The sequence below is a fragment of the Phlebotomus argentipes genome, unplaced genomic scaffold (genome assembly GCF_947086385.1).
Source record: "Phlebotomus argentipes unplaced genomic scaffold, Phlebotomus argentipes genome assembly contig_75, whole genome shotgun sequence".
NCBI classification, from domain to species: Eukaryota; Metazoa; Arthropoda; class Insecta; order Diptera; family Psychodidae; genus Phlebotomus; species Phlebotomus argentipes.
Window position 1 is genome coordinate 1,419,373 of NW_026776170.1, and position 17,404 is coordinate 1,436,776.

General features: G+C 37.9%; 2 protein-coding genes across 2 annotated transcripts; one reads left to right on the plus strand and one right to left on the minus strand.

The window, feature by feature from the left end:
- Window positions 1–101: 101 nt before the first annotated feature.
- On the minus strand, window positions 102–6,249 carry LOC132257014 (metabotropic glutamate receptor 4). Its single transcript, XM_059753682.1, has 7 exons — window positions 5,757–6,249; window positions 4,657–5,226; window positions 3,058–3,452; window positions 2,340–2,696; window positions 1,635–2,220; window positions 907–1,038; window positions 102–840 (listed from the first exon to the last, which is right to left on the minus strand). Exons 1-7 carry the CDS (start codon window positions 6,228–6,230, stop codon window positions 661–663), a joined length of 2,694 nt encoding a protein of 897 aa, XP_059609665.1. The 5' UTR covers window positions 6,231–6,249; the 3' UTR covers window positions 102–660.
- Window positions 6,250–11,298: 5,049 nt separating this feature from the next.
- On the plus strand, window positions 11,299–17,404 carry LOC132257053 (UV excision repair protein RAD23 homolog A). The gene is made up of 4 exons (XM_059753752.1): window positions 11,299–11,425; window positions 11,485–11,801; window positions 16,077–16,737; window positions 17,163–17,404. The coding sequence occupies exons 2-4, from the start codon at window positions 11,494–11,496 to the stop codon at window positions 17,256–17,258; spliced, it is 1,065 nt and encodes a 354-aa protein (XP_059609735.1). The 5' UTR covers window positions 11,299–11,425; window positions 11,485–11,493; the 3' UTR covers window positions 17,259–17,404.

The following is a 17,404-nucleotide window of genomic DNA, read 5'->3' on the forward strand; positions in this document are numbered from 1 at the left end:
TCTTTTTCATATGATTTATTTCATTGTTTTTTTTCAGCACTGGTATCAACTAGTTAAAAAGGGTGAAACATAAATAAGTGTGAGCCTCTCATTCTTTTCAGATACATTTTTTATGTCTTCACTTGACGGTGGGTTTGGTTTGGATCGCTGACATGAATGAGCCCATGCCTAAAACTATTCTTACAGTTTTCTTCCCTAATCTATGGACACTCTGTTTAACTTTATTTATTCACTGTTTTTTTTGTAATCCTCTCACCAGTATTTCTGTGAGCACTACAATCTACACACGTTTCTAAGGACCATTTAAAAACTGTTTAGATAAAACACAGCACATATTTAATTGCCTCTGCTTTTGAGATGAGAAAAATGGGGGTTTCAAGAGAATTTTGATCTATCAATTCCTTAAATTTTAGTGATCTTTGTCGTCTACAGTTGACATTTTTAAGGTGTATTATATCTCAATTATAAATTTTTCAAATATAACTCTGATTTGCTTATCGATTTCTCCGTTCCGCTCACTCACAACTGCAATTTTACTTTAGAGATACTCTTCTTGCAGATGAGAAATGGTGACTGACAGATTACGAATAAATGTTGAGCAGAAAAATTGATCTAAAATCGTAAATTGGGTTACTTAAACCACGCTTAATTTTCATCAATCTACGTAATACTGCTATCTTCAATGTTTGTCGGCGTTATTACCGCCACATTGTCATCTGTGAGGCTGCGATGAACCGTCTGTGGACTAGACTTGGATAAGCTTGCCATTGATTGCATAGTTTGTGATCGAACTCCTCCAAATCTCATGCTATATGGCATGCGATTATTTTCGCCGCCGCGCTGGAATTATTGAAAAAAGTGAAATGTAATTGTAATAATGTAAATTGTAGTCTTCAAACCACATACCTGATTCCCATTACCAGGTCGGACGTTTTTATATGGCTGGAAGAGCACGAGGTAGACTTTAGGCGTGAAGAGGCAACCCAGAGCCACGGAGGCACTGATACTCAGACACATACACATACTGGAGATCTGAATCTGGCAATGTAAATAAGATGGAATTAATTAGAAAATTGCACCAAAAGATTTCTGAATTCATTGAATTTTGAACGCCTAACAATTAGAATAGCATTCGGCAATCATTACTGTGAAGAAATAAATGTACGGATAAAGGCATGTTTTGCGTGTTCACGGAATTTGGATTCAATGTATTTTTTTTATGTGTCCAACAAAGAACGTGGGAACTTGTAATGAAAGTAACATCAAAACTTAGATACAAGAAAAACCATAACTGTGATCTTCTGCATACAATTTTGCGCGAGCAGGAAGGAAATACACGATACGCGTGGTGGATTATGATTCTAGTTATATGGCATCGAAAGAATAGTTTAACTTTCAGTTAAGAAAATCGACTGAAACTATTTTCGTAATATTTCACCATATTTAGCCTTCTTGATGAAATTCAAGGTGATTTTGCAAAATTAATTTTTTTTTTGTGCAAATCCAGTAATTGTTATGTAAACCTTGTAGTTACTTAAAACGATATATATATATATATATATATATATATATATATATATATATGCCAGTAATAGGTATAAGAAACAGCCCAACTAAATTTCAGTTATGTTTACCTTATAATCATTGTTGGTGCCAAAGTAAATAGGTAAAAACGCGAGCCACACGATACAGGTGGAGTACATGGTGAATCCAATGTATTTGGCCTCATTAAAGTTTTCTGGGATTTTGCGTGTTTTGAAGGCGTACAATGTACATAAGATGATGAGGATCATGTTGTACACGAGCGACATAATGAGTGAAAAAGTGCTCACTTTACACGTGAGCACAGAGCTGAGTGGAAACGGGTGAATCTCCCGGATGTCAGGTTGCTCAATTAAAAGCCATCCAATACTGCCTACCAGTTGCACTAGAACCACACTGAGGGAAATTGTGATCTGAGATAACGGAGACGTGTAAATAGGACGCTGAACACTCTTAACGCCGCGATTAAAGATACGGGAGATGCGATTTGTTTTCGTAAAGATAGCACTGTAGCATATGCTGAGACACAGTCCCAGGCCAACACGCAGCAGCGCGCACCTGTACACAGTAGGGCGCGCTAGAACCACAAAGCTCATGCAGTAGCATGTCAGAATTCCCACCAGAAGAACGTAACACAGTTCACGACCTGACGCCATGATAACCGGTGTTTTATTATATCTGTCAAGATACAAAGAAAAAAAAAGATGTTAGGAATCTCGTAGAGTTCACACAATAGATCCATAATCTTTGAAGTTCTAGCTTTGTCTAATATTTCCACTAAGCAGTTGTCCACTTACTTTATGAAGACGCAACCCGTAAAGAGTGTGATGAGTATTCCACAGGCAGAGAAAACAAGAGGAACGATCGCCCAGGGACTCAGCCAGTCGATTACCTCAGGTGTGAGCTTATCGCAGCCATTTTTGCCCTCATTTGGGGCCCAGCCGGGCTCGCATGTTCTACATGTGTCATTGTTCACAAAAGCGTCTTCCCGGCACTTAACACACGCCCAGCAACATTGATCCTGGTAGTTGCGCACATGTCCTATGGGACATGGTTCACTGCACAATGATCGCGGATGACCTCCAATCCATTGCAAGCTGTCAAAATTGAGGTCCAACCCTTCCTTCCATGTTCCAATCTGAACATAATCGTAGCTACAAAGGAGATAAAAAGTCAGAATAATGAGGTTTCTGCAATTGTAAATATCTTATGATATATCGAGTTTTTCATTGAATTCTTGACTAAATTTGTCAAAGCAACTCTTCAAACCGCTTGATGTGTGCTGTTTTTCGGAATTGACACATACTTTAAATGAGACCAATTTCTTTTTTAAATACACATTTGAATTTTTTTCCATTCGAAACTACTACAGAAATATGAAGATAGGCAGAAAATAATATCTAAAATTTGATGCATTACTGTATGATCAATATTCTATATACAAAACTAATTTTCTATAGTTTGGATAAAATGCCGTAATAACAGTTGAAAATGCATTTGTTGCTTAGGGCTTACCGCTTTCCTGTCCTCTGGTACTGGTAGACATTGTAGAAGCCATATGCATCACCATCTCGATTGAAGCGTACCTTAGTACCTTGTAAACCAACAAAGGACACATTGTGGATATACTTGAGCAGGTTTAGGCCTAATGGCGCTGGTTGTAGTTCTGAACATAATTCTGGACTCCCACAAACGTCCCTGATGAGTGAGTCTATAGCGTATGCCATTGCGTATACGGCGTCTACTACGAAGGGCACCAACCCCTCCTGCTCATACCCGTGCACGCCTTCGGCACCTGTACAAGGCGTTTGGCTGTTTGATGCAAAGCTACATTTGTGATGTTGGCTCCAAAATTCGTTAAACCAGAGATTGCGGCAGTTTACGATTGTTCCAAGCGAGCTAGTGGCAAACTATAACAATCAGAATGCAAAAGTTATATAGCATCAATATTGTTTTTGAAAACATCGAGCATTTCTCAATTTCCAAAGGGCTCAACAAATTATTCTTGTGTATGTACTTAATCAGTGTCAGCACAACTCCACGAAAACTGACTTATCTCCAATACGCCATAATCTTTAATGTTTGTAATTTCCACAAAACTTTTTAAATTGAATTTAAATGTACACAGAGTGTAAATACTTGTATGTATAGTTCAAGAGAGAGTTTAAATTTAAATTGAAATATCGAAGTGATTCCATTTTCAGTTATAAACTCTGACCGGTTTATATCTATTTTATCGGAAAACTTTAGAAACCAGCGGTTGTTCACGAATCGGCATGACTTTTCCCTTGAGAAAACAAACGTTTCAATGTATGTTAGATTATTACTATTTAAAAATAGTCAGTATCAGTTGGGACATTAATAGATTAGTTATATAGAAGAATGAGTATATTATGGTGATACTAAATACCGTACCAAATAACTGAGAAGCGTATTGCGATGTAGAAATTGTACTTAATTAACATTCAAGTAATGATAGTAGTTTATACAATCTAATTTCTTATACCTGAATATATTTTTTTGTTAAACATAATGGCAAAGTGCTTATTGCGATGCGAAATATATCACATAACGTAGTGAGTCAGAGTAGACTCTACGATAGATGTCGCATTGATGGCATTGGAAAACATTTCATAGTCAAATTACAATAGATGGCGATAATAGTTTGAGTGTCCTTACTGGGTGTAAGCTTAAAATCACACTGTCTTTGCTAAAGAGAAGGCATATGGGCATAAAGGGCATAAAATATCGTGTATGGAACCATCTCTTTTCTTATGTTATTGCCTTTTTTGAATGTGACAACACCATCTTCTGCTCAACCACGTAATTTGAACCTTTTGTGAAAACCGCATATGTTTTATCGTTCAAGTACTCGAAATCAATTTGTGACGACGGACAAATAAACCAAATGAGGGACAGATTACTAAAAATGACCCTTGTTTTTCGTCTCAGTCAGCATCTTTGATGACTTTAGGCCTTGCTTTTGGGTCATTTAGCATGTTTTAATTTCGTCCCTGATCATAGATACACAATAGTTTCTGAGCCAAATTTTTGGACACATTCTCAATGCCCGCTTTCTAAATATTGCAGTATAATATACGTATATGGACTTACCCTGTCTGTGGTGCATGGGGTATGGGGCAATCGTGGCCTGAGTGACAGGTAGTAATCATCAAAAGCGGCAAGATTGGTACGATGCGGCAACACTGTAATTGTATTTACAGCAGCAAACTCCTGGTCACGCACTGGATAAACTTTTGCACCCCATGAATCGCTGGCGATAAAATAAAAATGTCCTGTTCTATTTGCCCTAATTGTTGCCTGCAACAGTTTGCGTACATTATCCTCGTCCACAAACATAACTACCACGCGAGCCTGCGGTTTCTGAATCAGGTGTTCGATAATGCGATCGAAGTCTTCTGCTTTGCTATTTCGCAAAATTTTTTCGCTGACGGCAACACAAATTCCCAATTGGGCTGCAATGTTGATAAAGCTGGAAATTCCTTTCTCACCATAATCACCTTCAACTGCCACCGTAGATGCGTAACGCCAGTCTAGTGCTTTTGCAATCTCCGCCATTGCCATTGCTTGAAAATTGTCCGGTGGCACAACACGGCTAAAGTACTCGAATCGAGACTTGTCTGACAATTCTGTACTCGTAGACGCGTAGCTTATCTGTGGAATCTGTAAATATGAGAATATATAGCAGGACCTGTAAATCGAAGTAAAAAAAAAACCTGTTTAGCTACAAAAATTCTTTTCTGTTTCAATCTGCAAACTTGTTTTATTCAGTTCTATGTAGAGTAGAACCTATTCTAGTCATAACTTTAGGTGATATAAAATGTTTTTTTGTGAAACAGAGCATATCCAACTATCGGCCGCAACCAACAGTAATACAATTTCATCATAAGATCTAAGAAATTTGTAGAATTTAGCGACACTTTAATGTGGCGGGGTAACTGCCTAGTTGATACCAAGTAGGGTATAAATTTAAATTACACAGAAAAACAAGAAATGCATTGCATTAAATCTGACATGGGGAAATCCTTTTTTCTGCGCGCATCTTCACAGTCCTTATCAAAATGTTTTTTGTTCGTTTTCAGAAACAGATTTAGATAGGTATTAAATATAAAATTAAAATAATTAGTCTTTCACTCGATATGAAGGATAGCGACTACAAAAGATGGATGGTTTTTACAAACCGCCGGACATACCTTAAAGAGTCTAAGAATGTTGGCTACCATAATTGACACGACGCTGAAAGAGGCCCCAATAACGCCGGTGACTGGTTTGTGCGGAATATAGATGGGCGGACGACCGTTTTCGCACTTGTATTCACTCATATCTTGATTCATGTAGTATCGCACGAACTCCATGCTTTGCTCCAGCGCATAAGTATCGCTGCTGCAGCTGTCGATGATTAAGGCCCCGAGCGTAATATTGGGCAGGAGTTGCGGATCGTTGTTAATAAGGTCGATGGCGAATAACATGGCTTCAAGGCGCTGAATGCCTTTTTCCTCCTTTACGGCGCCGCACGGGTATTCGGGGTTGGCCTGGTGATGTTCATGCATTGGAAAGATGCCGCCCAGGATCACGTCGCCTCGCACGCGGATTAGACGCGAATCCTTTGCCGCAAACGGCGTACGCCCTGTGGCGCCCCACACCAGGCACAGCAGCACCACCCACATGCAGCGCCCCCACACGAAATGCAAGACCAGCAAAAGAAACTGCGACACGCGAAGATGCAGCGCAATCACAGAATTTTGTGGACATGCGCCATACGATATGGATGCTGTAATTGCTGGAGCGAATGAAAAGGACCATACGTCAAACAGCCGTATGCCAAGGATAGACCAACTGAAATATACTAATTGAAGTTATACAATTTGCTATTTTGCGTTAACACTAAATTTCATTACGTATATCTAGACAAAAAATAAATTATTTCTTAAATAAATTATTTCTTTATATTTTATTTATTATTTATAAATAATTCGCAGGATTCAGACCTGATTTACAATAACATCTGTATTGTGGTTTTTTTTTTAATCTTGATGTTATGCAAAAAGAAGAGGCCCTTGCATAGAGTGCCGTTTGGTTATAAATTTTATGTAGCACGTAGTTTTATCCACTATCTAATGACCTGGACATGTCAAGAATCTTCGCCGAATCAGCCAAGAGCAGCCAGGCCCTGACTGCAGATCTTCTGTTTTTATAAAATCACCTATAAAATGCCATTTTTCGGCTAGAATTTGACTGAAAAACGGACTCACCAGTAAAAACTTACTGAACTCAGTTTCACTCAGACTTAAGTCTGAATAAACGTTTTTACCACACTTTATATTTAAATAATCCCTACAATCAGCAATGTCAATTTCTGGGATTTTTTTGGAAGTCAAAAAATATCTTCAGTTGCAGGTCACTAAAGACAGCGGATCGCTCAGAAGCTATTTACGAGATTAGCTTAACTGTGTGCAGAGAATGGAATCAAGAGTTCTAGATCGCTGGACTGCGTAAAGGAGTGACAAAATTCACCCAAAAATTTTCCATACCTGACGAAGGAGAATTAAGCCACCGCAACATCGCATGGACTGTAAATGTGTGAATAGAATTTGGTCATTCTGTCTTTACGGTCTTTACAGACAATTCATAACAGGTTTGTCGGAAAACACAAGTGATTTTTTGCGAATCGACGGTTGAGTGCAATTGACACGATCCCCATGATCACAAAGTATTTTTCCCCATCAAATTGGATATTCCTGCAAATCCAATACGACTATATTATCTAATACGGATAATATAGTTGGAAGTGGTGTACACTTTTTCGGAAGTGTTTGGTAGTGTTGAGAAGTGGAAGTGTTGTGAACTTCAATATGATTTCACAAATATGTGAAATTCATTCCATTTTCATGGTTTTCAGTGTCATAGAAAATAATAAACATGCGAAAATATTTTTTTTTATCTCTAAATGCTATTAATGACAAGAATCTTTAATATCTCTGCACAAAATGTGTTATAAAAAACGCTGAAATAATCTATTTTCTTCAATTTTTCTCTGGAATAAGGGTTGATCCTTATTTCTAATAGGATTAATGGCAATTGCTACATATTGATTAGTGGACTTAATGCTGCAGAGACTTTGATTCTGGCTTTTACTGTTTTACCGGTTCAGGAAGCAAGTTCTGCGTCAAAGATTTTCAAGTTGAAATAAAATTTTGATATCAATTTCAACTCTTTAAAGTCTTTTCTCGCATTTAATAGGATAACCAATATAAAGAATAAGAATATTTATTACACTCGCGCCTTTTTTTCAATTTACTACTATGAAGTTTACGAGTGCGGCTGCCGCCGTCTTTAACCACAGCCTCAGCAAGGAAAAAAACAAAAGAAAAATCCTGCATCGTTGGCTGAATATGTTCCACAATACTTTACAAAAATTTATACTGACTTTAACTGATTTGTATAAGAGAAGGGTGACGAGTTAACACGAAGGATCTCGAGGAATATGTTTGCTAATAGAGTTTGAGGTTTAATTACGAAAATATCTATGATAGACTGCATTTTTGTCCAGGATAACCAATGAAAACCACGCAAATTGAATCATATAAATCAAGGAATTTCAGGAACAAAAACGAGCAACTTAAGTCCTTTCCTTCGGGTGAAAGTGAATTAAAAAGGGTTGTAAATATTCTCTAGTTGTTCTCATTTGACAAAATATTGCAAAGAAAACTGTATTTCAAAGGAAAAATGTCCAAAATTTGATTTAAACAACCTTTCCGAACATAATCTCTACGATAACCCATCGATTTGCATGCAAAATAAGCTTCTTGCAAGATTTTTAACACTTTAAAACAGATTTTCCTCCTCATAATCTACGAAAGAGTGCATGAGAAAGGGTTCTTTTCTGATTTTTTCTCATAAATAGAAGAAAATAAGTGAAAGTAGTGTTGGAAGTGTCAGGAGTCTACCATACAAACTTGGAAGTGGTGTACAGATTTTAAGCAAATTATCCCCCCCCTTGCAATACGAAATGCCTGGAATTTTTTTTAACACAATCTTAGATGATACATAGGACTCATATGGACCAATTAGTCCTTAGACTGTCGATTTTACTTTTTACTTTTAAGTGTGTGTTAAAACTTGATTAAATACATTGTCGATAACTTAAAAGCGTTTGGAATATGTCGCTGACGCTCATATTCCACCGTCTTTAAAGCTATTGACGATTTATGGATGAAAATCACGCTCAGAAAAGCTTGTACTTATGAGTAAATAAAAAATATATTCATATAAAATGGAGATATCGACAATGCATTTCAATCGAGTTTTAACACAATCTTGTAAGAAAGACGGGAAAGACAATTAAAATTGATAGTCTAAGGACAAATTAGTCCACGTCAGTCCTATTTTTCTCTTTTTCCTCTTTTCCTCTAAGATTGTGTTAAAAAGGAAATTTCAGGCAAGTTGTGTGGTATCGATTAGTCGGTAAGTTCAATAACTTACCATCAATTATTGAATTATTTTAAACGTTACAAATGGAATGAATCAATAGTTGGTTTATTGAATGAATAGTGGGTTTATTGTGGCTTGCGGGCTCTTGCCATTCGCCACAGTTGGTTTATTGTGACTTGCGGGCACTTCGCCATTCGCCACTACCAGTAGTATTATACAGTAGCAGTTACAGTATTTTATAACAGTTTCGTATTTAATCTTTCTTAACGTGAACTTTCCTTCTTCACTTCGTCTGAATTATCTGACTTAACATTTTTGTGACCACTAGCGTTTTACAGTAAACATTAGGAAATATTCAATAGACTTATGCAGGGACAATCTACCTGCCCATTTCTGCGATGAACCATCGCACTCCAAAGGGTAAAAGTCGGTTCAAAACATCCTTTGATTTTCTTTCCAATTCCTGTTTTTGGCTTATTTTTTTCGAGATTTTTAGAGGACAGAGCCGAAGGCTCCTATCTAGGATGAACTAACACACCCTAAGGGTCAAAATATAGTTCAAACGTATCGGAACCAGTAGCGAATCTAAACATTTCAACGTTACAAATGGATAATTCGCCATACGCCACTACCAGTAGCATCACCGTAATAGCATTAACGTAATGTCATAACTCCCTCACAATCATATCCCATTGCGCTGTAGTGTCGGTGAGTTTTTCCAAAACTCCGACAATTATCTATCCTTATTGCGTGTAATTTCCGTTTTTACAACATTTTTAGGCTTGAATTTTAAATTTGGCCACAGCGGCCCGAGTAGCCACAAAAGGTCTTCCTAGTGTTAAAGAATACCCTAACACCAGTGGAGGCAAACCTGGTGGCTGCCATCGGCCGACATTCCGCGGATTGTCGGTCGATGGCCACATTTGTCTAAAGATCATAGTGCGTAAAGTAATTCCAGGTCTTGTGGGCGAAAAGGCTGGGACGACTTGGACCGTACAGTGTTAAAACAAAAAAAGTATTAATTCCAGATGTCTCACGACGTGTCGCGACAAGAGCATCGACATTTGTATTTGAGTCGGTATTTGACATTTGTATCAGTTTTTAAACCCGCACGATCGATACGCGTTTCTCTGTGAACCAAAATCGCGGGTAATCCCCTCCCTGCGTCAACAAGCTGTGAACAAACTCTATGAGACCTGAGCTCTCTGAGACAATTATCGTATTCATAACCAAAATTGTACAAAACTGTTTATATAAATATAAATTATAATATAATATATAAAGTGTATTAAATAGGTAATAATCCGTTCTCTCGCTTGTACAATGTAATTTTATATTTCATTAATAAATATTTAAAATTTAGCGATATGTACCTTATATTGTAGTTTCATCTATGACGTTCACTGAATTCTCCGCGGTCTAGAGAGACATTTCAGATCCCAAGACAGATAAATTTCAATTTCAATTTATTGAATGAGCAAAAAAACTTAGGGCCTACCCCTCTTACAATTTGCTAATGATAAGAAAAGAAAAAGTTGAAAAACAAAGATTAAGAATTGACAAAACAAGAAAAAAAAAAGATTTCAAAACGTTTTGTCCACACGAAAGCCATTTCGAAAGTCTAACGGAACGCACATTGTTCCTAAGAAGGTCTTTTCAATTCTACTAATTGGACCGAAAAGACGGTCCTTTTAGAGTAAATCTTGAGTAAAAAGACTTGTAAATAGTCGTAAAACGTAATAAGAAAACGAGGTAATGAATTCATGTAGCATTTGTCTATGATTTTTACGCTTTTTGCAGTAAATTTAAGGATTGTGTAATTACAAAAAAACGGCAGAACAGTCTTCAATTGTCTGAGTACGCCTCTGTACAGGGCTCAGGCGCAAGGATTTCGGTCGCTAATTAAATGAAATACTTTTGCTCTTTCCATGGCTTTGTGCGTAAGATACATGGAACAGAATTTAATTCCCTACAATTTTACGTACCGTGCGGAACTGTAAACGTAGCCATTCTACCGGAATCTCGGTAGAAGGGTGATTTTTCTGTCGTGCTTATTTCACATTTCACAGATATCGCGGCTGTAAATTGCACATTTTACCATACAAATTGACAAATTCAGCCATTTTCTCCGACATTGTTTCATTACATTATCCAAGAATGATGCTTAGAGGTTGAAAATTGCATAACAAATGCCAAGGCGCATTAAAACATTACGCGACATACATATGACATGTCCATAGACATGTCATACCCAATATCGCCCCCGGTTACTTTACCGGGATGACGCGTGGAACTGTCACGACAATGACAGTCGGCTGTCATCGCATGACCAGCAAAAGTGTCTAAATTCCGCGTGTTGAACTTTTCCGTGGTTTCTGTGGCAAGTGAGGAGGCTCCATTGCTATTTCATCCATGGTGATTTGGCTGTGAGGTCAGTAAAGGTGTTGGTGCTCGACGGCGCGTCGTCTCATGCCTGTAATCATATTCCAGGACATCAGCATGTCGACGATTCTCATCACTATCAAGACGCTCCAGCAGCACACCTTCCAGATTGAATTCGACGTGACTCAGACGGTGCGGCAGCTGAAGGAGAAAATTGAAGAAGAACGCGGACGTGACTTCCCTGCCGACGGCCAGCTGCTCATTTATGGTGGCGTCAGACTGGACAACACACGCACCGTCGCTTCGTACAACGTGGAGGAGCGCAAATTTATAGTGTTGATGCTGCAGAAGTCACGGCAAACCAAGGAGTCGGAGCCCGAGAGTTCCACCAAAAAGACCGAGGAGAAGACGCCCGAGCCGACAGGGTGAGTTACATTTTTTTTTAATTGCATGAACAACGATTGCTCCACATGCACTTGGACTTGACTCCCTGTATTTATGTCGGCCAAACCAGCGCTCCTGCACACTCCCATACAGACTCCCACGCAAGGGGAAAATAATATGGTTAGACTGTGTACACCACATCATGACAGTTCCATAATTTCCGTGAAGAATCTTAGACACTTCCAGACCTCTGGCAGTGCTAAAACATGAGGTTTTCATACTTTCTTCACTATTTCTCGGAACTTGATTGATTTTTTCAACCACCCAAAGTTTCATAATCTCAAATTGAGGCGTCCTTGTCTTAAGAATATTCAAATTTACTTGTATGACCGTGAAAAGAAAAATTACAGTGAAAAAGCATTTAAGATATATTATGCTAATTTGTGTTAAAATTGTAACATCCTCACGGAAATATTGACGCACTTTCACTTAGGACTACATCTTATAAGCAATACAAACTTTTATTTAACTCAGAATTTGAGGTTAGGAAAATGTTAAATATATTTGTGCTATATTTATTCTCCTTGATTCAAGGCTAAATTGAAATAAGTTTTTTTTTTATTATCTTGAAGCATAATCTTGAAGCTTTAACAATCATTTTCCTACCTCAGGACAGTTTTTATTATTAAAACTTCCACGATCGCGTAGTTTGTTTGATCACAAACACTAAATTTTCCAAAGAATATGAATTATTCTCATAAAAGTAAATAAATTGGTTTTTCGGATGTTATTTTATCGCTAAATTTCGTTTAAAATTAGCTAATAATTGCCTAGACAAGCAATGGAATTAAAAAAAAAAATATGGTAGTAACTCTTGCTGACCAAATATTGCAAATATTTAAGCAGTTGTACTTCTAAGTATTTCTGCTGAGCTGTACACCACTTCTGGCCACAAAATTCCCCCCCTTCATTCCATGCAGTTTCCCATGCTTCTCATGTAGACAATGCCATTAGTCTCATTAATCATGTAGATCATAATGCACCTTAAGGAAATAATTTACATTTGTACATAAAAGTTCTGTTGAAACTCACGAAGTTAAGGATTTGAAATGTGTGACTTACAGCGCTGTTCATTGGCCTAAAATAATACTGTTGGGTGTTTACAACTTAAATCTGTGACGGTATTATGCTACAATAGCCTTATTTTATAGAAAAAAAACACAATGTTTGAAAAAATCGCAAAAGTTGTCTGATAATATAAATTCTGGCGCGAAATTGAACTTATCTGCGTAAGGTAGTTATGACACTACATTGAACTGTCGATAAGTTATTGAACTTAACTACAAATTGGTATAACACAAATGCCTGGAATTTCCTTTAAACCACAATTTTACGGGAAAAATTACAGTAATGTGGTTAAATAAGACTGTCATTTAAAATCGTTTTTCCAGCAAGCTGGTGTTAAAAGCAGGTTATTATTCAAATGCCGTCGCATCCATTTGTTCTCGAAACTTCATCACATCATCCATATGTGACTTTTCCTCCTGATTCTTCAGCTCTGTGTTTATCAGAAACACAGTATGTGGTAACATTTCTTCTTTCTGTACTTGGATATTATCAAATATGGCCAACTTTTTATATTTATGCTATGAGATGTGTAAGTCGACTGAGACGTCTCTCAACTGGTATCTTTTCGGAGTGCCTCGAAATCGGCACGGCTGAAAGTAAAATATATTCTTGCTTTGCTCAGAGTCACAGTGGAAAAAGTTGTAAATAGCGATTCGGTACTTTTAAGAACAAGGTTCAGAACAATCGCGGAAAAGTCGTGTCGTGAGTGGAAAAAGACTGGAAAATTGTTTCCTATGTCATTAGATAGAACAGGTCATATCGGAAACTTTGCGTGAGGAAATGACCGAGTAAAATATGGGAAGTGCGCAAACTGTCTGCTTCACATGACTTGTAACTGACAAACTCCTAAACATTTATGGCGTTTCGCATTAATAGAGAATCATTCGAATGATTTACAAAAAGGGTAATTTTAGCATAATACCGTCATTGGGCAACACTCAAAATCATTTCACATAGAAATGTTCTACCAATATTCCTTTGACTTAGATTAGATTAGATTAGAAATGGGGGTGGTACAAGAAATCTTGCTCCACGGCATCCAGGCCATCTGACGGGCCTTTTATGCATCCCCAGGAAAATTTTCCCATTTAAGGGCCAAGACCCAAAGCTAACCAGTCATCCAGTTACCTTTCAGACGGTATAGCTTTGGCCTGTGACTTTCATTGATATCTTCTTATTTTATTTATGTCGTCCCTCTCCCCCGGTTATCCTCTGATTTTTTCCCACTCAGAGGGCAAGGCTTTCAAAGTGAGCCAGTCAAATGCACAGACTAGCAGAGCTTGGCCTTGGGCGTGTTTGCAGACGATATCGCTTATTTACAAGCGACACCAGTCTGGTAGTGTGCCCATCTATAAGTAAGGACAGATGCGAAATACACTTCCACAGAAGTTTCTACTTCAATTGGAACATTTAACAGCAACCTTATTTGGGCTGGAATTTTTATATTTGCCATTGAAGGGCTTAATATTTTTCGCATCTGTTGTGTTCGATCATTTGCAAGTGATGGGGATCGAACACACGACCGTGATGTCCTCAGTCTGGCTCTCTACCGACTGCACCACGGCCGCCTCCTACGAAGAAAGGAACAAGTTTATGGTAAATATATGAGAACACATGTCAACGAAAAGCGGGCTCAGCTTACTTACTCAGTTACAAATTCTAAACAGGTAAGAAAATCATAAAAAGTTGAAGTCTCACCTTAATTAAAAAAAAGACAAATCGGTGGCACTATTGTATAACAAATCATGAGACTTCAGTGATTCGGAGCTTATTTACTCCTCAGCTCCGTCAGTTTATTTGTTATTTATTTATTTTTTTATTATTCGCTCATAAGAACTGATTTTTGTGAGCGTGATTTGTGTTTACGGATGTCCACCTAGTGTTTATGACAAACATCTAGATCAAAACGGTGGAAAAGTTCTTTGACAGATTATATAAACTATTTTCCCCAACTCATACGAAGATAATACTGAAAGTAAGAAAATAATTTCTCAGGAGCAGTAGACTTCGATTGAGTAGAATTTGATATTCTGCTTCTGGTAGTCTATCGCTTTGAATATTGTTGGGTAACCAGCCCATAGATGGCGAAAGCAAACAACAGGAATGCCCATTTGGCATCCCTTCTAAGAATTTGCAAGTCACTTCTCAGAACGCCTTTGTCAAACATTCATTTTATTCATTGTGCCAATCGTTCATCATCATCTTCGACCCCTCAACCGCCTCTACGGGATCTCATGTCCTCGGTTACAAGGTTCGGATTGATATTAACTTGTTATAGGTAAGTCACAAGCCATAACAAATATTTAAGTAATGTTTGCTTTGTAACTTGTACTCCGCGAGAGTAAATGGCAAAGTGTTTAGAAGAAAAATCTTCAGCATGCAATTTATTTTCCCGCACTAGCATTTCCCATAGAGCATAGTGTATTTAGCAACATTATTGTCGTCGTATTATAATCATAGTCAATACGAAAACTAATATATATGACCCGATATTTTTGATGTAGTGTGTAGTGCATTTCATAGCAACTCAGTCATATTTAACACTATTAGAATATGTTATATGGAATTTGGTGATATAAAGAAATACAAAACTGTTAGTTCGAGATGTAAAGTGTTAGATTGAGAAATTTAAATTAACTTATTCATCGATTTATTATTCGGTAAGCCAATTAAATACCATATCTCAAAGCTCAAATTTGTAGTTGTTTTACACAGAGCTAAACTCCGCCGGAAAGCCAACCGAATTGCGGTTGGTGTCTGGGCTAGCCGCTATATTTAAATTTTCAACTTCAAACACAGCCGAATTAATTTCAAATCAGCCGAAAATGATAGTAAATATGTGTAAACTCAATATTCCAAACGGAATATTTTCAACATGCGCGCTTTTACCTTGCCAAAGGCATTATCACGAATTCAGACTCTCTACATTTGTTCACAATCATCAGGGAATTCTGTCTAAAAATGGACATTTCTTGGATTTTCAAAGTAGTAGAAAATTTAAATGTTACGGCTTTTAGGTTAGCTGAGGCATAAACCGAAGTACGCTGGCTTTTCGGCTGAATTCAGCTCAGTCTGTGATAAAAACGAAACAACGAGAGTTGAGATTCAAATGTCCGTAAATATCGTATGATTTTTATTCTGATATCACTTGTGATGCATTGAAATTACTTGTAGCACTGTTTTCTTAGGTCGGAGCTGTCTAAAGAAGCAGCGAAGATGAGCCTAGCTGAGGCTTCAGAGTCTCCTATGCAAGTTGCTGAGTCTCGTCTGCTCATGGGGAATGAATACAACAATATGGTGGATAACTTAGTTGAAATGGGCTACACGACTGAACAAGTCCACAAAGCATTGCAGGCAAGCTTCAATAATCCAGAGCGTGCTGTAGAGTACCTGTTGTCTGGAATTCCCGAAGATGCCGCTGAGGAATCACTTGTTAACGAGGATGTTCTGGAACGTCGCGCCAACGCTAGCGGGAGAGTTATTGACTTCGATGATCCGCTGGACTTTCTTAGGGAACAGCCACAGTTCCATCAGATGCGCTACCTTATCCAACAGAATCCGAGCTTTCTGCATACACTTCTGCAGCAAGTGGGTCAGACCAATCCGGCCTTGCTGCGTCTTATCTCAGAAAACCAAGAGACATTTGTAAATATGCTTAACGAGCCCTACGATCCCGACAACCATCCTGCTGCCACGGTATCTTCTGGGATATTGCAAAGTGATTCGGATCGCTCCGCTTCTTCCGCAGAAGGCGTCGCTCCAGAGCAAAGTGAGGCTGCTGGAACAGCTCCAACATCAGACACAAATCCATATAATCTCACTCCAGAGGACATCGCTGCGATTGAAAGAGTAAGTTTAGAAAACTTAGAATTATAGTATTGTATGTCGATGCTGGAAATTTGTCCTTTTTACACTAGAATTCACAAAGGATTTTCTTAAAGCATTTTGACTACATAAAGAAAGAATGTTATGGTGAAAACACGCAGCATTTGTGTGGCGAAAATTGATAGAGGTCATCTCTTTCTTCACCACGCGTATCGTGTATTTCCTTCCTGCTCGCGCAACATAGTCTGCAGATCTCTGCGCGTGGTGAAGAAAGAGATGACCTCTATCAATTTTCGCCAGACAATTGCTGTGTGCTTTCACCATAAAGAACGTTACAACTGATCTCTTGTAATACCCAATTCGACATACGTCCATATAATTATTACTACTGTATATTCAGCTAAGGTGGCAATATTTTATCTAATTTGTATAATTTCTTTACTCGACAGCTGAAGGAACTAGGATTTTCGGAGCAAGAAGTTATTGAAGCTTACCTGGCCTGCGGAAAGAACGAGAACGTTGCGGCAAATTTTCTCTTCTCATAATATAACCAGCTAACCTAAGTCCGTTTGTCTCCTTTTGAAATCGAACGCCCTGATTTCATTACCATCAATTATGAATTTCTTTTGTGCCTTCGATGTGGAGACAGGCTTAAGGAAATTAAAGTAAAAATAATAATTGGTTTTCTAAA